The sequence below is a fragment of the Psittacula echo genome (genome assembly GCF_963264785.1).
Source record: "Psittacula echo genome assembly, chromosome: 15".
Lineage (NCBI taxonomy): Eukaryota > Metazoa > Chordata > Aves > Psittaciformes > Psittacidae > Psittacula > Psittacula echo.
The window spans coordinates 10007755-10035751 of NC_137751.1; the positions used below are offsets into that span (position 1 = coordinate 10007755).

A 27997-nucleotide genomic window follows, 5' to 3' on the forward strand; every position below is an offset into this window, starting at 1 on the left:
CCAGTAGGTCTATTGTTATGTTATTTAGAAATGAGACTAATTGAAATCTATGTGGATTTAATTCTTAATGAGATGCCCTGTGTGACTGATTATTTTTAGTAGTTGCTCTCTGATCCTCTGGGAAAATTTAATTACTTAACTACATTTATAGGAAAAGGTTTTCATGTGAGTGCCAGGAATTTGTAGGATTTGAGTCTCAGATCTGAAAACTAATCTTTTTTTAGGGTAAAGCCAGGTTGGACGGGGCTTGGAGCAACCTGCTCTAGTGGAAGCTGTTCCTGTCCGTGGCAGGGGGTTGGAGCCAGATGAGCTTTAAGGTCCCTTCCAACCCAAACCAGTCTGAGATTCTGTGATAAAGTAGTTTTTATTATAATGGTGATCTCATAGTTGTTTTCTAAACCCACAACAGTGTTTTTCTGAGATTCTGAGATGGGCCTTGCCAAACACTAATCGTTAGACAACCTCTTTCTTTTTTGTCAGTGCCAAACAAAAAGTAGCTCTCAGCTGTAGAGACTCTCAGAATTGCCAGAACCTGGGCAGAGAGGGAATAGGCTTTTATCTTCTGCTTCGTGTATTTCTTAATGTCTATGCAACCTTTGGCAGGTTAATTTGCCATGAGAGTTTTGAGGTGAGCTTACCTGAGCATCTAACTGAAGTAGAACCGAAGTAGTGGAACCAGATGTATATTGAGAGCAGAAGTGCTAACAAATCAATACACAGCACCTCAATTCACCAAACTGCCAAAGTCAGCCAGTTGTAAGAGAAAAAAACCAATTTTCCCTCACCCATGAGATGATGCACATACCCTGTATCAAAATGGTATCAGAGACTGCCATGGCAGTCTTAATATAAAATGAGATTGGATGTAGAACAATATCCAACTTTTTTCCATTCAATTAAGAAGGATTATAGGCTAGGTTTAGATATTTTCTAGATCCCTTGAACTCTACCTTACTTTGTCAAGAGTCTCACTGATTTGAAGGCAAAGAGATTATTCCACTTAACCTCTATGAAATGTGTTCTTCCATCCAAGCAGCACATTCCTAGAGAAAGTTCAAGGGGGTGCTTTTCAGGCTGGCTTGCCTGACAAACAGAAAATGCATAAAATCTGCATAGGTGTGTTTAGAGAACCATGAGTTTTTACATGTCAGCAGTAAAATAATGGATAACACACATAATCTTTGCACATCATCAAAATCTCAGTGTGAGGATGGTTGCCAGGACTCTAAGATGCCAATCCAGGATTTCTTCCTGCCTACCGTGGTAGTATGGCAGTAATTTCCACACTCCTGCATAATTGATTTAGAAGCACAGGAAACTTATCTTTCCTAACCGTCTCTTCCATCCAGCCTTGAAGCTTGAGGCAGTATGAACCCTCCTAACCCTGTCTGGCACGCTGGGGCAGTGGCTGTGTGCTTTGTAGGGCTCCTCTCTGCATGTGCTGTTTTGTGCCATCTAGCCTCAATTCCATGGCTTAAGACAGGCTTTAGTGCTTAGGAAAGACGTACAGGAAAATACTTGCTTGGTTGGCAAATGTGCAAGGATTGGGATCAGCTTCCAATGGAAACTTTATTAAGTAGAGAAAAACTATGCCTCCCTTGTTGTTTTCATGCAAGTTAGCCAAAACTATTTGCATCTGCAGCAAATGTCTGTGCACTCAAGGCACATGGCTCAAGGGGATTATTTCTTTTACGCTGTTACCATGTGTGGGTAGATCTTGATCTAGATTCTACTTTACCTCATCAACAGAAACTTAATATTCTCAATAAACAAGCATATCTGTATGTAACTATTCTTTGCACACTCCTATCTTTCTCCAGATATGGTTTTTTATTGTTGTTCTGCTTAATTATCTATCTGATTTTTTTAAATTTAAAAAGCCATCGAAATTTGGTACGAAACTTGAGTGGTCAGTCCTTCTGTGACTGATTTCAATTTGTAAGTTGTGCTGACTGAGCATCTATTGATCTACTGTGCTTGGACACATGATGTTTATGTTCCGGATGAAACTGAGAATGTGAATGACTAATAGGTGGATTCAGCTCTTCTAGAAAGAAGCTTGAATTTGAGTTCATACTTGTTAGTGCACTGGCATCCCATAAAATATGTACTTTGTGGGATAGGTTTCAGGGGGAAAAAAAGCAGGTGGGTTTGGGTGGTTATTTTTCCCCTGCAATCTATTGCTCTCCAGGACCATGAGATCCAGATGAAGTTTAGTACATGGCGTGCCTTGGAAGTTTATTTCCTTTTTAGAGTTAGAGCTTAAACGCAGTTGACTTCTCTGTGCATGTTGTTTTCTGAGATTTTTTTTTTTTTTTAAGTGGTCGCAAGTTGAATGTGGTTGATGTTGCATGTGCAGATTATGCGTTTTCAATAACGACCATTGTGGTAACCTTTATGTCTGATGTATGAGCTCTTTTTTGGCAGGCATGTTATACCAACTGGAGAAAGGGAAGTACCATCTTGGGGTTGAATATTGTTTGAATTATTTTTTTTTAGCTTGTCCTTTGGACTCAGTGAAAAGGTATTGAAGGGCTCTACTGCCCTTTTTGGAGTGGGAGTTAATCACATTTCTGGTATGTGTGTATTCCGTTAGGAGATCAATTTAAATGTGAAGTTTTAGGCAAGTGTATTCTCAACTGGTCTTGGTTTTTTGGCTTCATACAAGCAGGTGGGGAACTGGAGCTTGGCTTGGTTGAGTTCTGTGTTCACAGACGTCTGTGCTGCTTTTTGCTTTCTGATGCAGCACAAGCAGCAGCTTCCCTATCATTCTGTTGCTGCCTGTAAGCACCTGATAAGGAGGAGGAAGCACTAGTAGATAAGGAGATGGGAGCTGCCACAGTTTTCAGCTTTAAGCATTTGAAGGGGCAGCTGAGTCTTACACTGAAAATTGAGTGCTGTTTTCTTGTAGTACCTTGCTGGAGAGGGAGAGCCCTGGGAGAATGATGCTTCTCTCTTTAATGTGATTCCTTGTACAAAATACTAAAGTTAGAATCTTGAGCCTTGTTATATATCAGGCCTTTTATGAGCCATTTTATGGGCTGAGAACAATATAGTTTCATATAATTTCCTGAAAGATGAGGTTGTCTGAGTATTTAGCTTGTTAAAATAATTTTTAAATAAGAGAGTGGTTAGCCAAGTGGAGAGCAAAGGGGGTGTTTCCCAATAGTTCTGCTGCGCGTGGTCAGGAGCAGCAGATCTGGACTGTGAAGCCCTAGTGCCTGCTTTGCTGTCAGCATTCCCTGATTCTCAGGAAGAGGGTCTCAGGGCCTGGATAAACAAGGTACAGAGCAATGGGACACTCCCACCCCTCTGCTGCTATGGTTTGAAAGCCAAAGAGCAGAGGAAGGACAATAAGCAATCTATCCTCTCACTATTTGACATGTTACAGGAGAGAGTAATCGCTTGTTTTCCTTTTTAATTCAGACTATTCAGGGATATCCAGTTAAACTTGGCAGAAGTTACAAGTTCTGTGTAACAAAATGTTACCATATCAGTGAGGCCTATGAACCTTTTACAGAAATATTCGCTGATGTTATTTGTAAGCTTCAAAGCAATTATTAGGTTGGCTGATGTTGGTTATTTAGGCTGTTCTTCTTACTGCCAGCAGTTACTATCAGACCATCAATGTCGATAGGATCTATTCAGAAGCCTGAGAAGCTGTGCTAGGCCAGGGCGTAATTGTTTGCCACATGGCTGAGACCTTGTTACACTGCATAGCACAAACATAAGCATGCCCAACATTCTTGGTTCTTTCTTCTGTTTCCTCTGCAATGTGTCCAAACCTGCAGTGGAGGAAGTACAAGTGTGGGCATTTCTCAGCCTTGGCCGAGTGCTGCCAGTGTAAGACAAGCACTGCAGATGGCTTGTGGAACTGTGTCTGAGTTCTGAGGGTGGACAGGCTCTGGCTGATACTGTTGGTGTAGTCCCTGAGCTGAATAATGTTTCATCAATACACTGATTTCTTCACTTGTGCCATAAAGACAACATTTAGCTGATGTTCTGTGGAACTTTGCTTGAACCAGAACAAATGCCCATGTTCTGTTTTTAAATTAAATTAAAACCAAATTGGGGACAGGCCCATCAGAGGCTGTGGATATGCTATTTATGTCTAGAAGCTGAGATAGTAGTGTTCCATCACTTTAATACATTTAGGTGTGAGAACAGGCCTTTTTTTCCCTGATTTCAAAGAGGAAACACAGTTTCTGCCTCTTTCCTCTGCATATTGGGGGAAAAGCCAAAGACAAAAAGTATACATGAGTATCAAATAAAAGGTGCCATGAATCATCTTTGAGTGTCATAAGAATGCTGTTATCATATTATTTTTTAAAGGTAAGTCTGCCATTTTGCTTCATGGCCTGGCTCTAGAAGTGCCTTTTGCTCTCTGAGTTTACTTGGGGAATAAAGGGCAACACATATCTCACAGATGAATAGTTACATCTATCAAATCATAGAGAGAGCAGTAAAAAGAAGTTATCACTGTTTTGTCCCCAAAGCCAAGAGTAGCTTGGCAAATTCAAGGTCAGGCACGAGTGCAGGCTAGAAGATAAGTTGACTTGGTCATTTGAGAGGAGGATGTTTTCTGCATGCCCAAGTTCGTATCATATAGTTGGCGTCATCTGTCTTTTGGAGGCCTCTTGAACAACCATAGTGAGGCAAAAGTCACTGAAAACTGCTGGGGTAATAGATGTTTTCTTTAGAGTAAAGGGCAGGGAATTGCTGAATTAGGCAATTAATAGACAGTACTTGGGAGCAGGAAGATTAGAGGGAAGGGTCAAGGTGAGCTTTTCTTAATCAAAAGTTCAGTGATGTCCTTTCACAGCAAAGACACTTTCAATGCTGAATGGTGCAAGGCACGGAAAAGGAAAGAAAGTCTTGCAAACTAAACCAGCCACATCAAACTAGGTGCAAATCTTCTGTCACATTGGCCATGTATCTGATGATATTTTCTTAGCTAGCCAGACTTGGAAACCACCAGTTCCAGGGAAGCTGACACATGTGAGATGTGTCTGATCAGTTCTGAAAATCAAGCCAACACCTCCAAAAATAATACAGCTACTAGCTTAGCTACTGTACTATGGGAAACAAACAGGGTAGTTTCTGGGCATACTTGTAATCACTGCTATCTTTAACTTCTAATTTATTCCATTTTAAAATGTGCTATCTTGAACGTCTGCTATGAAGAAATTTGGGATTTCCAAATAGCAGAAACCAATGAGATCAAAGGATGGAAAACTCATTAAAAAAGTATGTTCACTACTGCAATATCATATGCAGTCTAATTTCTAAGAGTTCTTAATACACTCAAATGAAACTGAGAGTCCCAAATCTTTGGGTCGTTGTGGAAAATATTCTGGTTACTGTTTTGCTGAAGCCTGTTTTTCAGTCCCAGGATGCAGCTGAAGGTTCGTACAGTAAAGTCTGTAGGAGAGAAAGAGTGCAAAATACATTCTTGCTCCTCCCTAAAATGGATTTTTTGGGTGGCCATTTCACAACTGTTCCTTTAAAAAAGGACATTACAGAAGTGGGCATGCTTTTATGCCAGGAAGAATTCTTTGTGGCTTAGCTGCTGCAGAATTAGCTGGTTTAGCATACCCATCCTGTTTTCACTCCTTCATCTAAAACTGAAGTGTCTTTTATTTCGCAGGAGTCTATCTGGAGCTGCTCTGAATAACTAAACAGCACTGAAAGGAGTGCTGCGAAGTAGTTATTCTGTAGTAGCTAAGTAGCTCAGTTTTCCCTAGGTGTAGAAAGTGCCTTCAGCATCTGAGCAGCGCTTTCTGTATATCAACATATTTCATTCTTGAAATTCTGCAAAACTGAATTTGAAAATCCAGCTGGGTTATGTATGGAAGAAGTACTTTCCATCTTTAAGCAACTTACATTAGGAAAAGACATGTTAAAAACATTAAAGGAGGGGAAATCATTTATAAGCAAACTTTAAACAAAAAATAAAAGGCCAAAACCATGCTGAAGCATGCAGTCTAGAAATACTTTGTATTAGATACCAGAAAATACTCTTTCAGTTCTACAACCCCCTTTGTCATCTTTCCAGCATCTAGACATTGACTTCTAATGAAATGTGATCCCAGTAAATCCTGGGGTTTGGTGTATTGTCAGTGATCCTAAGCATCCCACTTTTGAGGAGTTTATGTTAAGCCTTCTGGAAGATAATTGTTGTCTTTTGTTGCCGCCTTCAAAAATAACTTTTCAGTCTCTTGAGACTGCTGTTCATCAGACCACTTTCAACCACATGCTTCATTTCGTATGTTCAGCAGAGCCTTCAAGCACATGTTAAGTCCCTTTAGTATCAGGAAGACTTTCAGAAGGGGTTAATGATAAGCAGATGAGTGCAGGTGACTATTACTGTCATAGTTCTGGACATCACCTCTCTTAGTTGTACCTACTACTTCTTGGCCAGATGCTTCTCCTAATCCATTGAAGTGGCAGGAGAGCTACTTCTGTGCTGAGCCCTGAGCCACAGCTTGAAATGAAGCAGTTTGGCACACCAGCTCAACCTGAGACGCTGTGTGATGATGTGCAGCTCCCTGGCAAAGTTCTAGGGAGGGCAGCAGGGACAGTCACACCTTTCCTGGGGCTGAGGGGGACATTGCTCACCTTCCAAAGCAATTTGTGCTTCTTGGCTTGTACCTCTGGTGCCTCCTTTCTATTGCTAGCAAGAGAGCATGTGGTTCAGTTTGATGTTTGTGCTGTTGGTTTTGCTAGGTTTGGGGAGGCTCATGCTATGTGGGGGAAAAACCCAGTTTTTTGAAGAGAATCTGTAATGAAAGATGACTGCAGTAATTACAGGCCGATATATTTGCACATTTGAAGGTTAATTCATGTTCTGCACTCACACAGCCAAATATCCAGGACAGATTATTCTGTTTTTAAAAATAGATTGATTATTGCAAAACAAAGTGGACAGGGGTGAAACAGCAAAAGCCCACCTGATTCCAGTGCTACAGAAATGTCAATGACATACTGTAGGGAGCTGTCTGCGAATACAACTATTGCAGCTCTTGTAGATAGTGACAACAGTAAGTCTGCACAACATAAGCCTTAGGCAGTGACAACAGGCTGACATTGAAATGGGTCCAAATCGCCTCCCTGTATCTAAGCCCACTTTTGTATGTTTCTGGATGTGAAACTTTTGTGTCAAAGCTTGATAAGTACAATACAGAAAAACAATGATTTGCACGTCCAGGATGGTTGATCCAATTCCTCAAGGCCTGCTTGGGGGAGGGCATGTGGGTACAAAACAACATGTAGCACACCGTGGGGAGGAACCAGTTCCCTGCAAATGTGTACATACGTGTCTACATGCAGAATGTATCTGTGAAATGCTGACCTCTTCATTCCCCCTCCAAAGTACTGGCAGTACTTGCTTCTTAATTTCCTTTCTTGCTGTTGGCTTTGTGAGCTTGCAGCAGTGTGGCCTGGCTGCTACTTTGGAGTTTATGCTCTGAGAGCCAACTATTGGTCCCAGTGAAACTGAGTGTGTTCTGTGCTACAAGGGAGGGGTAACCTCTCTGAGGAAGATTACAACTTGGCCTTGATAGTGCCCAGTGGATTAAGCCAGCAACATAAGTGCAATGCCAGAGCTCTGTATTTCTTTCTAAACGTGGCTTTCATGAGGGTCAGTTGGTGGGACATGGGTTTGTTTTCACATTTGTTAGGTTTTTATAACCCTGACAGAGTTTTTTAAAACCAGGTACTGTATTTGCACAGGTCTTCTGTGCATCACTTGCGAAGATTAATATAATCTTTGCAGCCAGCTAAAGCTGAATGCAGAGATAGGCCAGCTGGACTGGGCCTGGAGCAACCTCCTCTAGTGGAAGGTGTCCCTGCCTGTGGCAGGGGGTTGGAACTGGATGAGCTTTAAGGTCCCTTCCAGCCCAAACCAGTCTGTGATTCTATGATATGACCTGGTTGGCTCTTTGCTGAGCGGAGTATTTCCTGTGAACATTGGCTGTGGTCAACAATGGGTTTCTTTGGTAGGACAATGTGTGGGATAAGGATAGATGCTTTCTGCAGCAAGGAAAAGAAAGGCTATTTGGACTTCAGCTTTCCAGTTAACTATTTATTTGTGTCTGGTTGTTGTTACCTCCATGGTGTCTTTTCAACTCTAGGACTTACTCCCTTTGTCTTGATCTAGATTAATGCCTTTCGTCATTTGATGAAAGGAGCCTCAGGCCCCAGGCAAATGGAAGGAGAGGCAAGATTGGAAGCAATGGGATGGGTGATTAGTAAATGGTCTTGGAGATTTATTGGGCTCTAGTCCTGCCTTATCTTTCTGTATATTGCTTACAAGTATTCAGCAGCTCTGGCTGGGCTTGGAAAAAACTGCAGTGAGACTCTACAGGCAAATCTGTCTTGGAAGAGGTGTTTATGCATAACTGTTAAAACCAGAAGACACCAAACCTGTGGTTCTTGGTCTCACCGAAGTCCTCTGATGTTGCTAACATCTATTAGAACAAAGGCTGAAAGTTTGTGCTGCATCTCTGATGACCATGCTGGGTCTCTACTCACATCTTTTCAAAGAGGATGCACTTGATGGAGTGGTGTGTTTGGACCCATAATAATGATTTGCATCAGCATTAGAAGAAACCCGACATGGTTATGCAGGAAAACATGCTTTCAATGTTTAGCAGTATCATGTAATGTTAGTTTGAGCAGAAATCGCCACAAAGGTAGGGGTGTTTGTGTGGATTTGGTTTGGTTTGGGGGGGGTTGTGTGGTTTTTGTTGTTTTTCCCAATAAAAAATTGGGGTAGGGAGGGGGAATCTGACATGCTCAAATGCAGGAGTGGTGTTAGGAACAGGCATTTCTTTTACTGCCGTTGAAGAAATAAAACTTTTTCCATTGCTGCTTTATAGAATTTATTTTTATCTCCAAGGCCTGACCTGAGAAAAGCTTAACTTCTATGTTCAGTGTAAGAAGGCATGCAACTTTTTCTTAATAGTGTATTCCTAATGTGCTGTCTAAGCAGATCATGGAAGCAAATGTATTCCTGCTGTTGTCTGTCGCCCTAAGTGTCTCATCTGTCCATTCCATGCACTCATGCATGCTTTCTTTCTTCCCTTTTTAATGAACAGTAGGAGAGCAGAATGTACTGTGCAGCCCCTTGTCTGTCTGGAGGTATAGAGCTGAAAAGAATCTCCTTTGCAAGGTACACTAGGTGTGGAGAAGAAAGATATTATAAAGACAAGGTTTGAAATGTATCCTTGGTACTTTTTGGCTTATATAGGTGAAACTTTTAAACATGTTCAGCTTTGTCATCTGACTGTACAAACTTCTGTTCAACAATGGACAGCAGAAGTAAGCCTTTGGAACCTATCTTAATGCTCATCTGGCAAAGTTTTGCAATTTCATAATCATATAGTTGTTACCAGTATGGTTTTCTTTCCCTTCTTTACTCATCTGTTAATGGCATCTCTATTCTCCAACGAGTTTTTCAATATAATTTGCTGCTGCATAATGAGAAGTGCTTAAAGTCACCAAGCTTGTATTGAGAGAGACTCCTATCCACCTGCTTGGAGAAAGATCAGATGAGTGCAGGAGTGAGTAGTAAGTCCCACATTTGGGTGCTGGTTGTGGACTTGAATTTTGCAGCAGTGGGGTGGAAGGCCCCAGGCTGCAGTGCTGACACTTGGACATTGCAGTGAGGTCTGCTTATTCTTTTGAACAAAATTTCACAATTCTACAATTTTCCAAGTCATTGGCACAAGCATGGAAAATAGACAGTATAATGTATTGTTAAATCAGCTTCAGTGGAAACTTCTCATCATGAAAATGTATTTGAAGCTATTATTTTCATGGCAGCTAATGTTATAATGGCACTGTACTCCACTGGTGAGTGGAATCTCAAGATTCAGAACATGCTCCCTGCTCACATCCTTGGGAAGCGATCATAACTTCAGATACAGCCATGCTTTAAAGGATGAGTTTAACTCAGCATTATAGCATCACTACAGATGCGGAATAGTTTAATATGCAATGGGTAAAGCCACTTAATGTACTCTTCTTGTCTTCCTTGTTCAAGGGTGTGCAAAAGGATATTGGAATGACAAGTGAAAATAAGGCAACCTACTTTGTTCTGGCCTGATTTGTCAGGGGCATGGGGATTGCATTGTTCTGCGGTCCTTTTGAGAGGAACGCTCCCTCTGCGCTTCCTCTGACGTTACCAGAGTGGGCCCTGAAGGAGAAGTGCCCAGGTGGCTGTGAGCACATAAATCTCTAACACTTTAGCACACTTGCACAGTAATTCCAGGCTTAAGAGATAGTAAAAGGATGTTCCTTCTTGAGAGGTTATTGGGAGGAATTAATCAAGAAGTTCTTATTGAAATGTCTGCGTTGTTAAAATCACAATTCATTAAAATCAAACCTTTTTTTTTTCAGGAGGGGGTTTGTTCTGAGACTCGTGTGTCGCTTTTTGTCTTTTAACAATCATTTTTACAGGAAAGGTTTTGACATTGTTGAAACATCTGCTTTGAACAGTTTCTTTTATAAACCGCACTATTGGAGACACATAAATGGAAGCTTAAATTGAAAAAGATAAGACAAAATGAATAGGTGCAATAAGGAAAAAAAAAAAGTTGAATTTTTCATTCTAATTTAAAGGAGGAAAATATTTTTCAAGTATCACATTCATATTGCCTGGAAGAGTGTTTCTTACTCTATTCTAAAAAATGAAGGGATGGGAAAATATCTAGTTAAAAGTAAGTGAACAGAACAAAAGAACAGTTACTTTCTGCTCTTTGCAGAAGGACTTCAACTCCTGGTGTCCTTACCTTAGCATATAATGTTATAGTTTGCCTTTCTGAGGACCACAAGAAGAGTCCCTGCTAGTATTTGCCCTCACTGTGTTTCTGTTCATGTACAACTTTTAAAAGTGAATTCTCAATTAAAACTCCATGGGAATTCCAACTTATTAAAGACTGTTGGTTCAGTACTAAGGATGGCTTGTTGCTACTTTGCAGTAAATCTGTATTTCTCATCCCATTTCAGGTGCAGGTCTTGAGCAAAGTGACAGATTAGCATAGAAGGAGCCAGCCCCTAGATTAGATATGATACCATGAAGGCAAACTGGGTTAATAAACAAGTCATCTGTAAATCAGCAAAACATGGTACAAGAAAGCGTGGAATAACTACAGAAAAACACCAGTCTTTTCCTTAAATCTCTTGTATGATGTGTGGAAACAATTCTATTACACACATACACACACACATGATTTAGAGAATAAGCCTGAAAATTGGAGCTGGTGTAAACTAGTGCTATGTCAGGGAGGTCTGGTGGAGTTGTACTATTTCATACCAGCTTTCAAAGAAGGACCTGCACAAAACTGACTGTAATATTGAAGTGACAATCCTGGCTGCCTAAATTTGTTCCCCCTGCTGCTGGAGCAGATAAAACCAGATGTAATATATGGACTGATATGTCTGGGAGGAATGCTGCATTTGGTTTTTTTAACATGTTAGCAATGTTCTCTCCAGGAGGGATTCCCTTTAAAGGGGAAAAAACCAAGGGGGGTTAAAAAGGTGAAAACCAAACTTGCAGTAATTTCTCGTAACTTACAGCAGAGGCACTTGACAAGAAGTAGCTTATTCCTTTATTGTGTGACAAAAAGAAAATAAAACAATGCTCCAGCTTTGCAGCAGTGGTCTTAACATGGTGGTGTCATTCTCAAGCCATTTGTGTTCAGACAACTGGAGTCTCTGGCAAGCCCTCAGTGCTAGCAAGATACTTTTTGGTAAAGAATCTTTGCCTCTGTGTTGGATAGCAGTGTAATAATAATCTTCTTGCCTATCAGATGAAGCCTCTGTGATCAGCTGGTTGATGCATAGCTTCTAATTTGTCATGGATATTTCTGTGTTTTCAAGGAAATACTTAGACTGAAAGCTGGGAACAAACAGACTTAAAAGGCTGTAAATATATGTCAATGATGCTAAATACAGAGATGACAAGTGCCAAAATCTGATTTTGAAGTGTGACTGAATCAAGCTTTGCAAGATTATATTGTGTATCTTTCTCCTACTGTTAGTCAAAAAGTTACAGCCAAGCCGTAACTTCCTGCAAAGTTTGTAAGTATTGAGAGTGGGGCACATATTTGCAGGAAAAATACCTCGTGAAGCAAAAGGAAAAAAAGATAAAATGAGTGATCAGCATCAGTCAGACATTCAACATCTGCATTTTAGGAACATAATCTTCTATGCTCTTTGGGTGATAGATTTGTTATTCCTTTTCTAGATGTACCTTTTCACATCCAGGATGGTACTAACGGTGGATGTGGACAGGCTGCTAACTGAATCATGGCCACCTTGTCAGTCAGATGCAGTCATGGGGATACTGAAAGTCAATATCCTAATAGAAGCTGTGACATGAGGGCAATCTTTGTATTACTGGCAATCTTTGTATTACTTACTGGTTTGGTCACAGCAAATTTCTATTGATCCATGCCTTGGCAAATAGTTTCTCCCTATCACCAAACACCTCTTGAATTTTCTTAGCGTTTTCTAGCCTTTGAAATTTACAGCTCAAAAACCTGATGGGCAAACACAGCCTGGGGCCAACGTGTTTCTGCTAAGCTTTCTTCTGATACTTGCTTGGGAAGGTTTGATGGCACAGCAGCATGCTTTAACTCTTCTCCCCTCTCTATGGCAGAAAGAGCCTTTCTACTTTCCATCTGGGCTAAAAAAAAAAACAAAACCCAGCTTCCTGCAGTTGGATTCTTTCAAACAAAATCTTGCTGCAGCCACATCATTTAAACAGAGATCTGGAATTTTTTAGACAGATATCTAGAACTCTTAAACATCATCAGAAAATGCTGTTCCTGTAGTGAGGGGGCTCAGCTTGTACCTCGTTCCACTGATTTAGTGAAATGGTGGTGGCAACAAGTGTGGCATGTGCATGCATGGAGTCAGCCTCAGGCTGAAGGGTAGACAGGGAGGCAGGGCTTCTTTCATTTGAAGTGTTATGCCTCATCTTTCTAAATGAGCACTATCACACAGAGTTACAAGGTTTTGTTCTTGTTTGTTTAGTTTTCTTTAGCTGAAATAATATTAAGTCCCCAGTGTGAGTGCAATAATATCATTTGTGTTGAAACTAGAGAGTGGGAGCAGAGTGCTGTTTTGTTAAAAGTTTAACACTGTCTTTTTGTCTGTTCTCTTGAAAAATAAACCCAAGTGCCTAACCCTATCTTCTGAGGAAAGACACTGAGACAGGAACCAGCTTCCTTTCCATATGGTAGTAGCCCCCTGGGAAGGGCCAGGTTCAAACATCTCTTCTAAATCTGGCCTTGCGCACTAAAGAGGTTGCCCTTTCTGGTTTGTGCCTCTCTGACCCTACAATCAGTATATGGACACTGCAGACGAACCCCAGAAGAAATGTTATCTGCCTGCAGTTGCACTGTGAGCACAAGAACCTCTTCCCGGCTACTATTTCATGGAAGCTGACATTTTTCCACAAAAAGCTTTGGTTTCAACAAATCAGCACTTTCCAACAGAGAAGTCTTTTGCTGAAGAAATTCCCCAAATATTTAGTTGTGGTTGTGGTAGCTCCTCAGTAGGGGGAGTTCTGGTATGCTTAGTTATAGGTTCATGTCCAAGAATTTGAACAACATTAAGTGCTTCCATGAGTGTGGTTGGTATATGAGGAAGACCTAAAAGTCTCTGGGACTTCTGTTTTTCCTTAAGCTTCGTCATCTCCTGCTCTTCTTTCTTTTTGCATGTTCAAGTTAAACAGATACTGTGTACTGGTTTGTTCAGTTATCATTTCCCCTTGGGACAAATTATTCCAGTGCAGATACCTGTCATTTGACCTACTGGACTAAAGCAGAGAAAAAGTCTAATAATTGCCTTACCTTCAACTCATATGTTTGTTCTTCAAACATGTGGCCTCATTTAGTGTTGTCTCTGAAGTTATCTTAGAAGTTTATCCCATTTCTAGCTCTGCCCAAGAAGCAGATCACAAAAGCACTGCTTACTCACTCCATGTAGAGTAAGAATTTAATTTGAGTTACATGGGAATAGAGGTTAAGACTCTAGTTAATGCCAAGAACTGAGAAGGCTTAGTCTTCAGGTAACAAGCAGATTAGGAAGCACTACTAACTGGGATCTCTTCTTGGTGTAACTCCATTATTTTTATTTTTCCTTTTCTGCATTCTGCTCTTCATGAACAGCAATGCAAAAAAAAGTAAGAGGAATTTATTGCAGGGCTCTTTCTCTAGCACTACGTCCCTGCTTCTGAAAACAGGCCACTTGCACAAGGCATCTGCCAGCTCAGAGAATGCTTTTCACTGTCCCTCCACCTGATGCCCGTGCTCAGCTCTCAACAGTCAGAGCTGCCCTCCTGTTTGCTTCCCAGGCCTGATATACAGTGAGAGGCATCAGTTTTCTATGTGGCATTTATTGCACTTCCACTTCTCCCCACCCATCCCCCTCTGCACTCTCTCCCTTCGCTCCTTGTTAGACATGATTACATGTTGTTTGGCCTCATTCCATTTAGGTTACTTTGCTGTATCATCTTGAATTTTGATCTCCCAAAGATCTCCTTGTTTGAACCAAATGATAGAGTAGGCCAAGTTCTTTAAAGTAAATAACAGCGTAGAGTGAAACACAGCCCTAAAGTAATCACAACTGGAATTTGGGAAGTGATTCTGAGTGTAAAGAAGCCTGTTCCATGCTCTCTGATACAGGCAGAAACAGGGGCTTGAAAACAGCCAGCTTTCCATGCTCTATTTAAACCTGTCAGCTCTCCAGACAAAGGCATGAGTGGTTATAGCAGGGGGAGAGAAAGCAGTTGGAAGGGGGATATGTGACCATATTACAGAACCTCATGTCTGAATTTCTCCCTTGATCCCCAAAGCTGGAACATTTCTTCATGTTGTTGCTGCTGCTGCTGTTGTGTTTTTGTTGGGGCCAGTGGCAGAGAAAAGCCATGATTTAAACCTAGGAGTGGAAATACCTTATATAAAGCGAACTTTCTGCACAGTTAAATGCAATTGACTGCCTCCTTCCATTTGCTCCCCTGTGTGTCTCAGTGTCCTATTTCTTTAGTCTGTTTGTTTTCAGTATTTGTAATGTTCCATTTTATAGTATCTCTGTGGTTTTTCGTCTTCTCTTACAGACTTTGTTCCTCAGTTCAGCTTTAGTTCCTCAGGGCACTCAGAATATTACTACTAAAACTTTGCACTAAAAATAAAGACTCAAATCTGCAGAGTGGTTTAGAAGTGTGAGGTTTTATACCTGTTAGGTGCTAGAGAGGGTGCAGCAGAAGAGGTTACAAACATGTTGTACTCTTACATTCTGCCATCAGCATTTGTTATGGTTGGAAATGGGATTCAAAGAGAGATGGTCCAGGTCTGCAGCTCATGATGTTCATTGATGAATTTGTTTTAGCAACTTCTCCCTTGCAGCATCTCTGAAGCTACAAATACAGTGTATAAACCAAGTAAAAAGTATTCCCTGGTCACCATGGTGGAACACAAAATCTGAAGATGTGAAAACACTTTTCTAGTCCTCTGCAGAGGTATCCTGTTGACAGATCTGATATTTCCATGATTTTTGCTCTTGCAGATTGGAGCCTGAAGCAATTAATTATACATGACTCTCAAGTGTTGCAGAAGCAGGCCTTGTATGAGCAACTGTGTGTACATCTCCTGATGGTGCAGTTATTTTTATGTCTCTATAGAACATCCTTCGTTTTGGTCTGTCTCTAGTATTTAACTCTGGAGAGTGCATGGGAGTAGTTGTGCGTGCTGCTGATTCCTGGTTTTAAGGCATTAAAAGTCTTACGCTGGTATGAGAAGTGAGTGGAGAAAAGTGTTTTCAAGTATTTGCTGGAATGTGCTGTCTGGAATCAAATGGGCTGAGATACTTGAAGGAAGAACCCAGGTTAGAGACTATGGGAACAACTGGGCTTTATCTTCTAAATTACTCCAGGAAGGCTGATTTGTAATCATGTGAAAGAAAGACCCTTCTGAGGAAAGGCCAGGGTTAGGGTTACAAACAGGAGGGGATGGATGCCAACAATGTGCTGGAGGAAATGGTGGCTGTTAGAGAGACCAAGCTGCTTCCCTGTTGAAGCTCCTGCCAGGAGAGACCTGGACATGCTGGTTCAGGCCCTCCACCCCTTACAGACCAATGACCAACAGGCCCTGCTTTGTCTCAGCAAAGCCACCTTGCCTAACTGGGATTCCTGCTAGCTTGCCTCAGCCTCTCTTAGAGAGGGCAGGCCTTAAAGTGCATTTACAATATTCAGTTTCCCCTTTGCTGGGAGTTTCCTTCACAGGAGCTCTCTCTGAGTCCTGCAGCCAGACAAAAGCTTTGACTAGCACAGCAAATGTGTAGGAATTAGTCCCTTAGGGCAGGTTGCAAATTCTGAAGCCAGCAGTAAATGCATTGCCACAGCCAAAAACTCCCTTGCGAGGAAAGAGCTTGGTGTTCACAGGCCCACAAAGTCAACAAAAACTCAGGACTATCCAGGGGTTACACTAACCAAGAGATTGTTCAAGTGGAAATGGCAAAACCCTGTGAGCCCAACATAGCTATGCCAGTTGTAAGAGAAGTATAGCGTCAGAAGTGTACTGCCTTTTCTGCACATAAGATTACTCTAAATACAAGGGCAGATAAGGCCTTCTCACTATTGAGAGATGGGATGTAATTTATTGAGAATGTGAGAGGCGATGTGCAGGGAATTTTCTATGTGCAATCCATCTGGAATTAAATCTTGTGAATACCTGAATCCTGTGGTCTGGTAGAGCCTGCAGGATTTTGCCCTGTACAGCTGGAATTTTCCAGTGTGTAGAAAACTGCTCTGGACAATGCTAATAGCTCATACATTGACCTTTTCTGGGAGTCCCCATATGGCTGTTGGAGACCTACCTGGTCTACCATGGGATCAGGTAGGACGTAAGGGATGTGTTATGCTGTTTGGTTGGAGGACATTTGACAAGATACTGGTCTGTGCTTTCTTGTCCTTACCAGCACATCCACTGCCTACTGCACTGAGGGACCAGCCTCTTCCATTGCACTGGTTTCTGTATCGCAGTGACAGGGTTTGTTTGATTCAGTGCAAAACTGTGAGGTTAAGGGGGAGCAGTGGATAAATTTCATGGGAGTTTCTAATTGTTAATTTTTGGATCATTACCTTTGCACTGTAACGCTTGGGAGATAAGGTCACCTGCTCCATGAGCTGGGAAGGTGCTTTTGCAAATAAGGGTGTTTGTTCAATGTTGCTGATCCCTGCTGATCCGTTATAAATGCTGCATTAGTTTTTGTATCCACACGTTATGTACAGTCATGTGATGCTTGAGGCCTGAAATGTGTTTAGCAAGTCAGAAGAGATAAGGCAGACTCCAATCTGGCTTTCTTCCCTTAGGTTTGCAGAATGTGTTTGTAGATGTGTTGATCTTTAGGAGACTGGCAGGGAAGGAGGGGATATTTTCTTCAATTACCTATTTCAGTATCAGAAGTAAATGAGAAGATGAGGTTGTCTTTAACACCTCTTGGTACCTGTGAAGACATCTGTCCCACATCCAGAGCCATGCTGTCTCAGTTGTGCATCAATAATGATTTTCAGCCTTGAAGTGGACGTGACTTCAGTCATTTCACCTGGCTTTGCACAGAGCTAATGGGCTGAACTGGGTCTGTTTCAATATTGCTTATTGCAGTGGACAGGTTTAAGTAGCTCACCTGATCACTATACCAGTGTGATCAGCATGTTGTCTAGGAAACTTACAGGTTCTATCTCATGTGATGTTTTGGTTCAGCAACACATGCACAGCTTTTCCTCTTTTGTTTAATAATCATTTTACCTCCCAGAGTTTGAATCTTTCCACTGAAGTTCATAGGTGCAGCTTACGAATGCATCTAAGTGTTACTGAGGATGAGGAATCCATAGGAGCCATTGAATCTCCAAGGATGTGTCCAAGCTTTGCCAGCCACTAGGGAAGAGGACAAGGAACTGGAGCAAAATACCGAGGCCAAGTATCTATGTTTGGCTCCTCTAGGCCAAAGTTGAGCAAATTTTGCTTCCCTTGGATGGGCACAGGACCAGCCTGCTACTGTGTAGTGTGCTGAGCTTTGATGAGTTTCTTGAAGTTGCTTGGTACTGCAGTGAGTAGTTGCTATGCCCACCTACATATGACAGATATGTGCGATTGCATCTCTTCTCTCCAGAGGCCATGTAATACTGGTTGCAAACGTCAAAGTTTCCTTTTCCCAGCCCAGTACTAGGAGTCCATTTGTTTTCTGTTCTTCCAGGCCAGTAGCTTTCTGGTGGCACCAAAGCACAGAACATAGGTGGGGGGAAACCACAATATGAGATTTTGTCCTTCTTCCCTGAGGTAGTTAGTTGTACATTCTCCATTTGTAAGCTGGTTTGTGAATGTTTAATTGGAGCTCGTCACTGCTACCAGGTTAAAGTAAGGTGGCTTTGTACGCAGAGTAAGAGCTCCCCCTACACATCCTCTTACTGGTTTGGCCTCTTCCCACCCCCAGCTCTCCTGCAGGACATCTGAGGAGCTGATGCAACAACCAAGTCTCATCTGCACCTCAGCTGTGCCCTGGGAGCACGAAATGTCTGACCTGCTCAGCCCACTTTGTACTTCAGCAGTAAATTAAAGGTCTTCATTAGCTTGTTTGATAGTTGAATAAAATGCTTTGAAACACTGGCACATTAACTGCAATCAAGTTTTGAAAGGTCTCTGGTTGCTGGAAGGAAATTAGCTTGATAAATCGCTCTTTTCAATTAAACAAATGGGTAACTTTTCACAAGCCAGCCCAGGAGCTATCGTTTGGGAAGCTTTTTATTTTTTCTTTTTTTGATTTTGCTTTGGGTTTTTTTTTGGGGGGGGGTGGGGGAGGGGTGTTCATATTTTACACCTGATTTTTATTTTTTCTTTTTTTTTAAGAAGAGGCTAATTGTCACTGAAGTGTAAGATAGCAGCTTGCAAACCCATCCTGTCTATCTGCCTCAGATGTCATAGAGGTCTCATGATCAAGCAGTGGCCTATGAATTGTACTTCCAAAATGATGATAACCAGTGGTGTGACCTTGGTTCACTGCCTTCCTTTCTGTACCTTTGTTTACCTCTTTGTCTAAAGAAGTATTAACCTCCCTGGGTCAGAAAGGCCTGTTTAACTTAAGCAGGGAGTTCCAGGATAATTATAGTTACTTAGTAACTTTCATCTCCGAGTAAACTGGGGAAGGGTGTTAGGAAACATTATGGCTTCCCTTTTGGTCAGAACCAGCGTCTGACCTGAAGATGCCTCTGGTCCTCAAAGCTTTAAACACAGCTTGCATTCCAAAAGTATTTTCTGAGCTTAGAGGCTGAAGCAGATTCCTGTGTCCCCTTATGTACTGAGTCTCAAAGGGACCCCAGAAGTGCACATTGACCATGGTTTCACACCAGAGCTACACATGTGCTAAGAACTTCATATGCTCAGTCTACTGCAGAAAAGCAAATGCCAGTATAAATAACTGCGACACTGGATTCATCTTGCCTTGGGCATATTTATCCAGGGTACTGCCTTTATGTCATTCACATTAGGACTTGTACTATCTGCTATTTTAGACCTTAGAAGCTGTTACAAGCCCTAATCAGAGGTCAAGATGCTGTTGAACTTCAGATGTTTCTTAAAGAAAAGCAAAATTCTGCCAAAAGCAGAGTGCTGTTAGATTTGCAGCAGTGCAATGTCATACAAGTCACGTGACATAATTTAATCTATTTTTTTTTAAATGAGGTTTTATTGCCAAAAATTTAGATCCTGCATGTTAAAATCCATCTGTGAAAGGCTACCAGAGCTTCATCTTTGAGAACTAAGTAGGGTAATTTGGGGCTTTTTTATGGTATCAGAAGAGACCACAAATGATTTAAGAACTTCCTTCCACCATCTAAATAAAATAATACTGACACATCCTGCTGTAGTTGGGAGTAACTGCATAAAACATGATGACTCACGTGATTAGAAATTCTCCTTTACTTTTCCTCTGTGTACAGAGCTGATCTTCATGAACTCTTCGTCACAGTGCGCAATTACATTCCTTTTACGTAAACTCTTTCTACATATGTTAAATGTCTGTTTCCTGAAAGACTGATTGTTGCAAACACTTGGGTTCCTGACTGCAGTGTGCTTTATGAGAAATTCTGCATTCAGACCAAATGCAGTCTCCCAAAGGACTGCTGGTGGCCTCTGCGTGGCTCTACCTTGGTTACTGCCAAGACTGTTTTGTGGAAAAACTAGAGGAGCTCTGAGGAACTTGCTTCCGGATATACATGCCCCTGGGCAAACAGGAGATGGCTCTTGCCCTGCTCACCAGTAAGAAGGTCCTTGTGATTATGAGTGGAAGCTGATGTATCTGAAGGCTGCCCATCAGTCCAAATACAGTCTGCGTTGTTCTACCAAGGAACACCACCAACACCCCCCCACCCCCCTGGCCTCAAGGCTTCTAAACCCCAAGTTTTACATGGTGTAGGACCTAGAGCACTTGGGAATCTCATCTACTTCTGATGGCTCATAAGCGTTCCGTTCTCCATGTGGTGAGGAGGTGACTCTCAGTGCCTAGTCCTCATACTGAGATTTAGTTTGCCGCTATATTACCTTCATCTTTTCTTGCCTGTTCTCCCTGTTCCTTTGTTCTGTCTGCCCAGCATGTGCTGTGGTAACTGCCATTGGAAACTGTGAGGGCAGGGAATGGGTTTTGAGTGTAATAAAGTCTGGTCACATCATCTTGCACAACAGGTCCCTACTCCGTGGCTGGGCTGAGTGAGTCCTTTTGAGCTGCAAAAATATGGAAAACTTGAAATTGCAATAATCAAAAGACATTATAGCATGTTACGTATAATAACAAGACATTCTAAGCTGCTCCCTGCATAGAATCTCCCAGGTATACCTGGCAACAAGGGAGAGAGAGAGAGATCTGAATACTAATGACAGTTGGAGGAGGGGGCCTTAATAGTCTTTTGGCTAATTGCCATGTTGCCTGCTCTTGAAAAGTCTGCCTATGCTGAGCTAGACATATTTTTCATGTGTAAAAAACTAGGTTGGGTGGTGGGGGGGGCTTTATATTTTTCTAATGCTTCCTACAGTCAACTCTGTGAAGGTTCATGTAGCCGTGAGGTCTGTGTTTCCAGCTCAAAGAGGCCTTCAGGCCTCCTTTGAAAGACTTCGAAAACCAGAGCAGCTGAACAGACACAGGAAAGAAATTGCAATTTTGGAGAGCACCAGATGTAAACTTACAAAATGAAGAAGTATTTCTGTGTTTTGTGGGTTTTGGGGGATTTTTTTGTTTTTTCTTGTTTGCTTGATTCTTCTTCTTTTAGTAAATCCAGATGACTAACTCAGGGCTTCTTTTCTCCTTCCCTGCAGGCAGAACGAAGCCTCCGATGATTTGCTTGCTTCAAAAGGTCCCCACTGATTTTACCTTTGGGTCTGTTCTACCATCTCACAATTGTTTCAAGTAAGCATTTTCAGTAGTAATTAGAGTGGTAATAGCAGAATCCCTGGTGGCCTTGCTGGAGTTTCTGACCTCCCTGTTTTGACAAAGCTGTGCTTGCAGGCACCAGATTCTTTCTCTAAGTGGGAAGGGGAAGAGTGGATGTGAATGTTGTCCTGATTATGATGGAAAATCTTTTAAAAGAGGAAAGTTTTGCAGCATTTCCTAGACATGATTCAGGCTACATTTGTCTGGTTTCCTCTGGAAGTTCACAGCAACCTAGACAGTGCATATTTTGTCCCTGGCTGCTTCCTTCTGGGCTCTGTGGTCTGCATTGTCCCGGAGGAACACGGATATCTCTGTGATTTGTAGATGCAGGTGCAGGCACATTTTGTAGCTGGGCACAGATACATTCAGAGCTTTGGAGACCAAGACCTTGAACTGACAGTGGAAGCAGATTACAAATCCTCTTCAGCTTCCTAAAATGCAATGCCTACAGCCATCTGAACTTGTGTGTGAGGCAGAGAAGGAAATCAACTCCCTGGATTTTAAAGGCTTTTACAAATCTTATCTTTGTTGCCTTTCCTCTGACTGATTTTGACTATTGATATAGATGCCTCTAATTTCAAGTTTTTCGTTTGGGGGTATTACAAATTAGAACAGCCTTTCAGAAGTATGGCCACAGACAGACATGCCCGTGGAGGAATACAGCCATCCAGTGGGAACTCGCGTAGTAAAAAGGGTTTGGAAATCTTAGTTTCCCAAGCTTTTCTCCAGAGCTGGATTCGAGGGATTTCTGCTACAAAAAAAACACTGCAGAAGCTCTTCCTTCTGTACAGTGAGGAGGAATGGCCTGGAAAGGAGCTTGACTAAATGAGCACTGATCTGGTGCCCTTGGACACATCCCCTACCTCAGTTGTCCCCTTGCGTAGAACAGGAGGGTTGCTGTTGATGGTCTTTTGTATAGCCCATTTGAGAGCTACTGATGAAGGTGGTGTGTTCCTAGCAGAATCAGTGTGATCTGAAGTCAAAGGGAGCTACACACACAAGCTAAAATCAGGTTTATGGGCTAAGTCCTGTTTTAAGAATACCCCAAGACTGACTTTATTTCCTGTTTCAACCTGAGTGCTGTCAGTGGGGTTCCGTGCCGAGGAGCTGGTGCTCCCAAACATGTCAGGGTCAGTGTCTGGATGCAAATACTGAGGCACTCCTGCTGTCCCATCAGCCCTGTTTCTGGGGTGCTGGTGTGAGGTCTTGTCCATTCCTGCCTCCCTGCAGCCTCCTTGTGCTGAGAAGCAGGGTGACGACTGGGACCAACAGGCCACTCGCCCTTCCAGCGTTACTGTCATGCACACAAGGCTGTTTCTGTGTTCTTGACAACTGCCGGTTTACCTCGGCAACACTTCCATGCAGAGTGAGTGTTTTTTTCCACTTTATTTTTGCTGCACAGGGGAGCAGGGCAGGACTCCTGCCTGCTGCGGGCGAGAACCAACAGGGTACAACTGGAGTGTTTCCATAGCGTTACTGAAAACTTCTCCAGTTCTCCTTTCTGCTGGTTTTTGGGTGCTGAGATTGTAGATCTTTCCCCTGCTCGAGTCGAACGATGGGTGCAGTGAAAACTGATCCAACCCTGCTGGTCGCTTATGAGTGTTATTAACAAATCTCCTTAAGTGACTGGTCCAACTCGGCACTGGCGGCAGGGGTGATGAGGGGTGGGGGTGCCCGGGTCCCCTCCCCAGTGCAGGACAGCGCGGCCCCTCCCGTCCCGCCGCCGGTCCCCGCGGCGCGGCCCCGTCCGGCTCGGCGTTGCGGACTGCAAGGCCCGGCATGCGGCGGGGCGGCGCGCAGGCGCGCTGGGCCGGCCTTGAGTGGCAAGTTGTTTGTTCCAGCGAGCACCAGCTGCTCGGCGCTCCGCTGCCTCCTGCCCGGCTCCGCTCCGCGCCCCGCCGGCCTCCCCACCACTACCCCGCTCCAACTTGGGCACCCCCTGCTCACTCACACCCGCCGCTGCCCGCCCCAGAGCCGGGAAGGGGAGAAGGAAGCAGAGGGGGAAAAAAAGGCACCGACAATAACAGCCCCCCTCCCCCTCCCCATTCAAAAACACAAAATAAACCCCGGGGATAGATGAACTACAAATGAGAAAGAGGAAAAGATGGAACTGCACATCCTAGAGCACAGGCTCAGAGTGGCCAGCATAGCCAAGGAGAGCATCCAGTTGTTTACCTATGGATTAATCAAACTTGCTTTCCTGTCCTCTAAGACGAGGTATGTGCTGGGGCTGGGGGCACCTTCCTTGTGAGGGGACAGGACGTTGGGGAGTACCTTCCTTGTGAGTGGGATAGGGGTTGGGGGGCACCCTCATTGTCGGAAGGATGGGAGTTGGGGGTCACCCCCTTGAAGGGGATAAGATGTTGGGGGGAACCCTCCTTGTGAGGAAGGCAGGGGTTGGGGGTTACCCTCCTTTTGAGGGGGGCAGGGGGGCACCCTCCTCGCAGGGGGACGGGGTGTTGGGGAGTGTATCCTCCCTGTTACCTGGGTGCTGGGAGGGCATCCTCTTGTCCCTGCGAAGGGGCTGGGCTGGGGGTACCTTCCTTGCAAGAGGGCAGGGCAGCCTCCTTCTTGCAAGGGGGTGGGATGATGGGGTGGGGGGCGACCTCCTTCCTGAAATAAAGCAGGGTCCTGGAATGGAGGACACCCCTCCTTGGAAGGAGGCAGAGTCCTGGGGTGACGGGCACCATTCTTGCAAGGGGCAGGGTGTTGGGGTGGGGGGCACCCCCATCGCAGGGGGGTAGGATATCCTCATTCCTGCAAAGGGACAGGGTGCTGGAGCGGGGGGAGCACCATCTCTGACAAGGGCCAGGGTGGTGTGGGGGTAGGACGCCCTCCTTGCAAGCAGCCGGGCTCCTGGGGCACACTATCCTGTCCAGAGGGCAGGGTTTGGGATAAGGGGGGACACCTGGCTCTTCCCTACACCCCCATTATCCCAGGAGTGGGAGATGGTGCCGGGGGGTGAGCGCTGGCGTTGGGGTCCCCCCCGGCGAGGCTCCGGTGAGAAGAGGTTGGGGGGGACCGGAGGGGGTCCGGGGGGGCGGCGGGCGCGGGGCGCCGCGACAACAAAGGCACCGGCAGCCCCGGGAGGAGGAGAGCCGCGGTGGTTTTTTCCTCTCGCTCTGTTTTTCTCCCGGTTGTTGTTCCTTACAGCACTCACCGAGAGAGCGAATCGTCCCCACTCGTGTTTGTTTTAAACGGTGCTTTTTCAGTGCTGCCAGATTGGAGGAGGATGAGGGGCAATGCCTGCCCTGAGCATGACTCTCTTTAAAAATCCTGATATTGAGTAATATGTGATAGCTTTCAGGGAAAAAAAAAGGGGGGGGGGGGGAAACAGTGGAAGGCAGTGTGAGAATTTATATCGTTTTTAGGGAGAGGAAAAAAAGACCCTCTGGCTGAGGGTTACTGAGTGTCTGTAAGCTGCTTAGGCCTTTCGCTGCAAAACAACTTGAATTGCAATTGCATATTCCTGTGTCTTCGCTCAGCTTGTTGACTTTGCTCTGCTGAGAAAGAGGAATGGGAATGTAAATAACCCAACTCAAACTCCTCATGGTTTTCCAGCCTCATAATTAGTATTTCAGCTTTCTCCCCAGACTCCTCTCAGATAGTGGTCCTGGGTGAAGGTGGGGAAAGAATAAATAGATAATAAATTTGCTTTTTATTGCTTAAGTTGTTTTATTCCAAGCTGTAATTCAATCCCCTCTCTGCGATAATGCTCACGGATGAATGGACCTATTTGTGGTGTAATTTGATTACAGTCCCTTATCTTCAGTTAAACTTCATGCATTGAAATCTCACTCTGATTTGGGGCTCATCCCACTTGGCTCGCCCTGGGTTGCAGTGTAAAGTATATCAGCACCTTGTTTACTGCTGGCCTGGAATACACACCGGGGCATTAAAGGCTCCTCAGTCTTGAATTTCTATTTTTAATTTGTTGTTTCATTATAATTGCAAGAGGTTGCTGGGTTTTTTGGAGGGGTTGTTGCTCTCCTTCCCATGCTTAAAATGTCACTGTTAACGTCAACAGTGAAATCTTTAAATCTGTCACTCGAATGCACAAGACTTAATGCATAAGACTGAGTGTTGGTGGTTTATTTTCTTTTATTTACTGATGTATTTCAAGCTCTGTGATGGTCCTTTTGCCTTTTTGTTTCCCACTACATTTCACATCTTGAGCACTGGAGAGCTGTGAAAGGGGAAGACATTAAGATAAGCCCTTTGGGGTTTGATACCCTGCCCTGCATTTGGATGCAGCACCTGACATTGCTCTGGTTCCTGAGGTGTCTGTCCCTTTCCTTGCACAGTGAACATCAATAACCTTCCCCCGGCTTTCAGGGAATCTCACTGGCTTGTTGGCATGGGAAACTTCCATTTATTTCTCCTTTGTTTTGATGTTTTTGCAGGCAGTAGAGGTGCAGGGGAGGGAATGGGAAGCTTGTTTGTGTCATTCTTGAGACAAGTGGCAATGCTGAGCCGTGGCTTTCTCCTGTGCGCTTTTTACATGCCTTGAGGCAAACAAGCTCCCTGCCCCACAGACCTGCTCTGATGAACGCCATGTGTCTGAGGAAGGTGGTGGTCTCTGGGAGATGGAACTCCTTAAAGTTATGATCCTGCTGTTTCTTCTTCCTTTAAGAAGTGGATATGCCCAGGAGACAACAACTTGTATGGGTGCAAGGCAAATCTTCACTCCCAGCCGTGCAGTCTGAAAAGGACCAACGGAGGGGTGAAAGGGGAAGGTGGCCTGCACCCCTGTTAACCTCTTCTGATGAGATAGCGAAGATGCCAGTTACTTACACCTCTTACATTTCTCCCAGTGAGACCTTACACAGAGTTTTTACCTGTGCTGCAGGGCTGCCAACAAGAAATAATGATCTGTGGGACAGATGTGATCCAAAGAGGTGGCAATGACATCATCAGCATCCTTGTGTTAGTCATGCAAGAAACTAGTTTTTACATAGGCTCTTCTGAGGAGCGATCTGAAGGGAGCAGTGGAACCTCCTTCATGTTCTCATGCACCAGAGAGAAGAGCTGGAACAATTTTTTTTAAATCTTAAATGTTTTTCTTAATCCTCTTGGGAAGGAAAAGTGACAAAACTGCCTCTTTATTTGGCCTTTTGCTACTTTCAGCCTGCCCTTGTTCATGATCTGAGTCTTTTAATTTAGCCTCTGTTCCAATAGCAGTAGGTTTCTTTTTTAAACAAAGAACAGTGATTTTGGAGCTATTCCGATGGCCAGAAGCAAGAAAGCAGTTACTGAGGTGAAGAGGTGAGACCAGTAGTGAATAAAATGGTGGGCTGGGCTGACCTGAGCTGAAAGAAAACTACGATTAATCATAACTTTCAGTTAGGCATGAGGTATTTTATGAAAAGTTGCATTGCGACAGGTAGTCCAGAAATAAATACTAGCAGTTACCCACTGAGCAGTGTGCTCTTGATGCTCTGCTTGTGTAAGTGCAGAGCTATGGGTTTCACCTGAGCTCTGCCAGGCACTGAGTGGAGGGTCAGATCCAGGTGGTTTTCAGTTGCATGTTGGAGATCTGCATGTTTCTGATCTTTTTGCTGTTTCTGTTGTCATCCTGGTGTTCTCCTGATTGTGTTGTGTCTCTGTTTTGGCCTGGGAGTCCCTTGGTGCCAAGGATCTTCACCTATTTAGAAGGTGCACTGCGTATTGGTGTATATAAATGCAACAGCTGTAGCTGGTTTTACCATTGTGCTCTCTTTCTTTTGTACATGCCTCTGTAAATGTTGGTTCTCTGAGGCAGAGAGCTGTGCTCATTTGTGAATGCTCACCTTCAGTCGCATGCTTGCTACAAAAAGAACAGCTTCCCTCCCACCAGGGCTGATGTCTCTTCTTCCCTGGTCAGAGTTATACCATCTCAGGCTATTGGGTGACATGCCATGAGTGACCTGCTTGGGGACTTGATAGACATGTGAATGTGCTGCTACATTCTTGTCTTGGGGTTTTTAATGGCATCTCCTTTCACTGCATAGGAATGAAATTTGAATGGAGGGGAGGACAGTCTTGGGTAATGCTTGCACTGAGCCACCGGTGCATGCAGCGGGGAGAAGGAAGGTGAGCCTGACCTTGTCTTTTGCGTGTATATAAAAATATATGGAGAGTTTAAGTCCTGGAGAATAACATGGGGTCAGGGCTCTTCCAAGCGCTGTACCAGTATAATGTAATTAGCCTGATTTCTGGGTAGTGTTTTGATAGACCCTTGAACATCTGGAGTCAGTGAGTTCACAAGTAGCCTTTCCTGTCTGTTCTGGTAGTTAATATAATGATTTGGTGGTAAGCAGTGAAATAAAGTAGTTGAGGGAGAAAGGTGCTATTTAAATTCTCATGCTGTCAATTTATAACCAGGATGAAGTTGAGAGGTCAGTTTGTTCACAGGGCTTGGCAGCTAAAATAGGTGTAGGTCATGTGTCTATCATCGCAGATTTTAAAATCTCAGAGTTTGCTGGTACTCTTTAGCTTGAGGTGGTCATGATTTCAGCATGCTGGAGAGAAA

At 43.6% G+C, this 27997-nt stretch overlaps 1 protein-coding gene across 1 annotated transcript in view; it reads left to right on the forward strand.

Annotated features, from left to right (window-relative positions):
- Positions 1-23365: 23365 nt before the first annotated feature.
- The window catches only part of CASTOR2 (cytosolic arginine sensor for mTORC1 subunit 2), a 113544-nt gene continuing 108912 nt past the window's right edge, over positions 23366-27997 (forward strand). Inside the window, exon 1 of the mRNA XM_080629918.1 lies at positions 23366-23703. Coding sequence (XP_080486044.1) covers positions 23591-23703 — 113 coding nt within the window. The 5' untranslated portion in view covers positions 23366-23590. The remainder of the gene's footprint in view (positions 23704-27997) is intronic.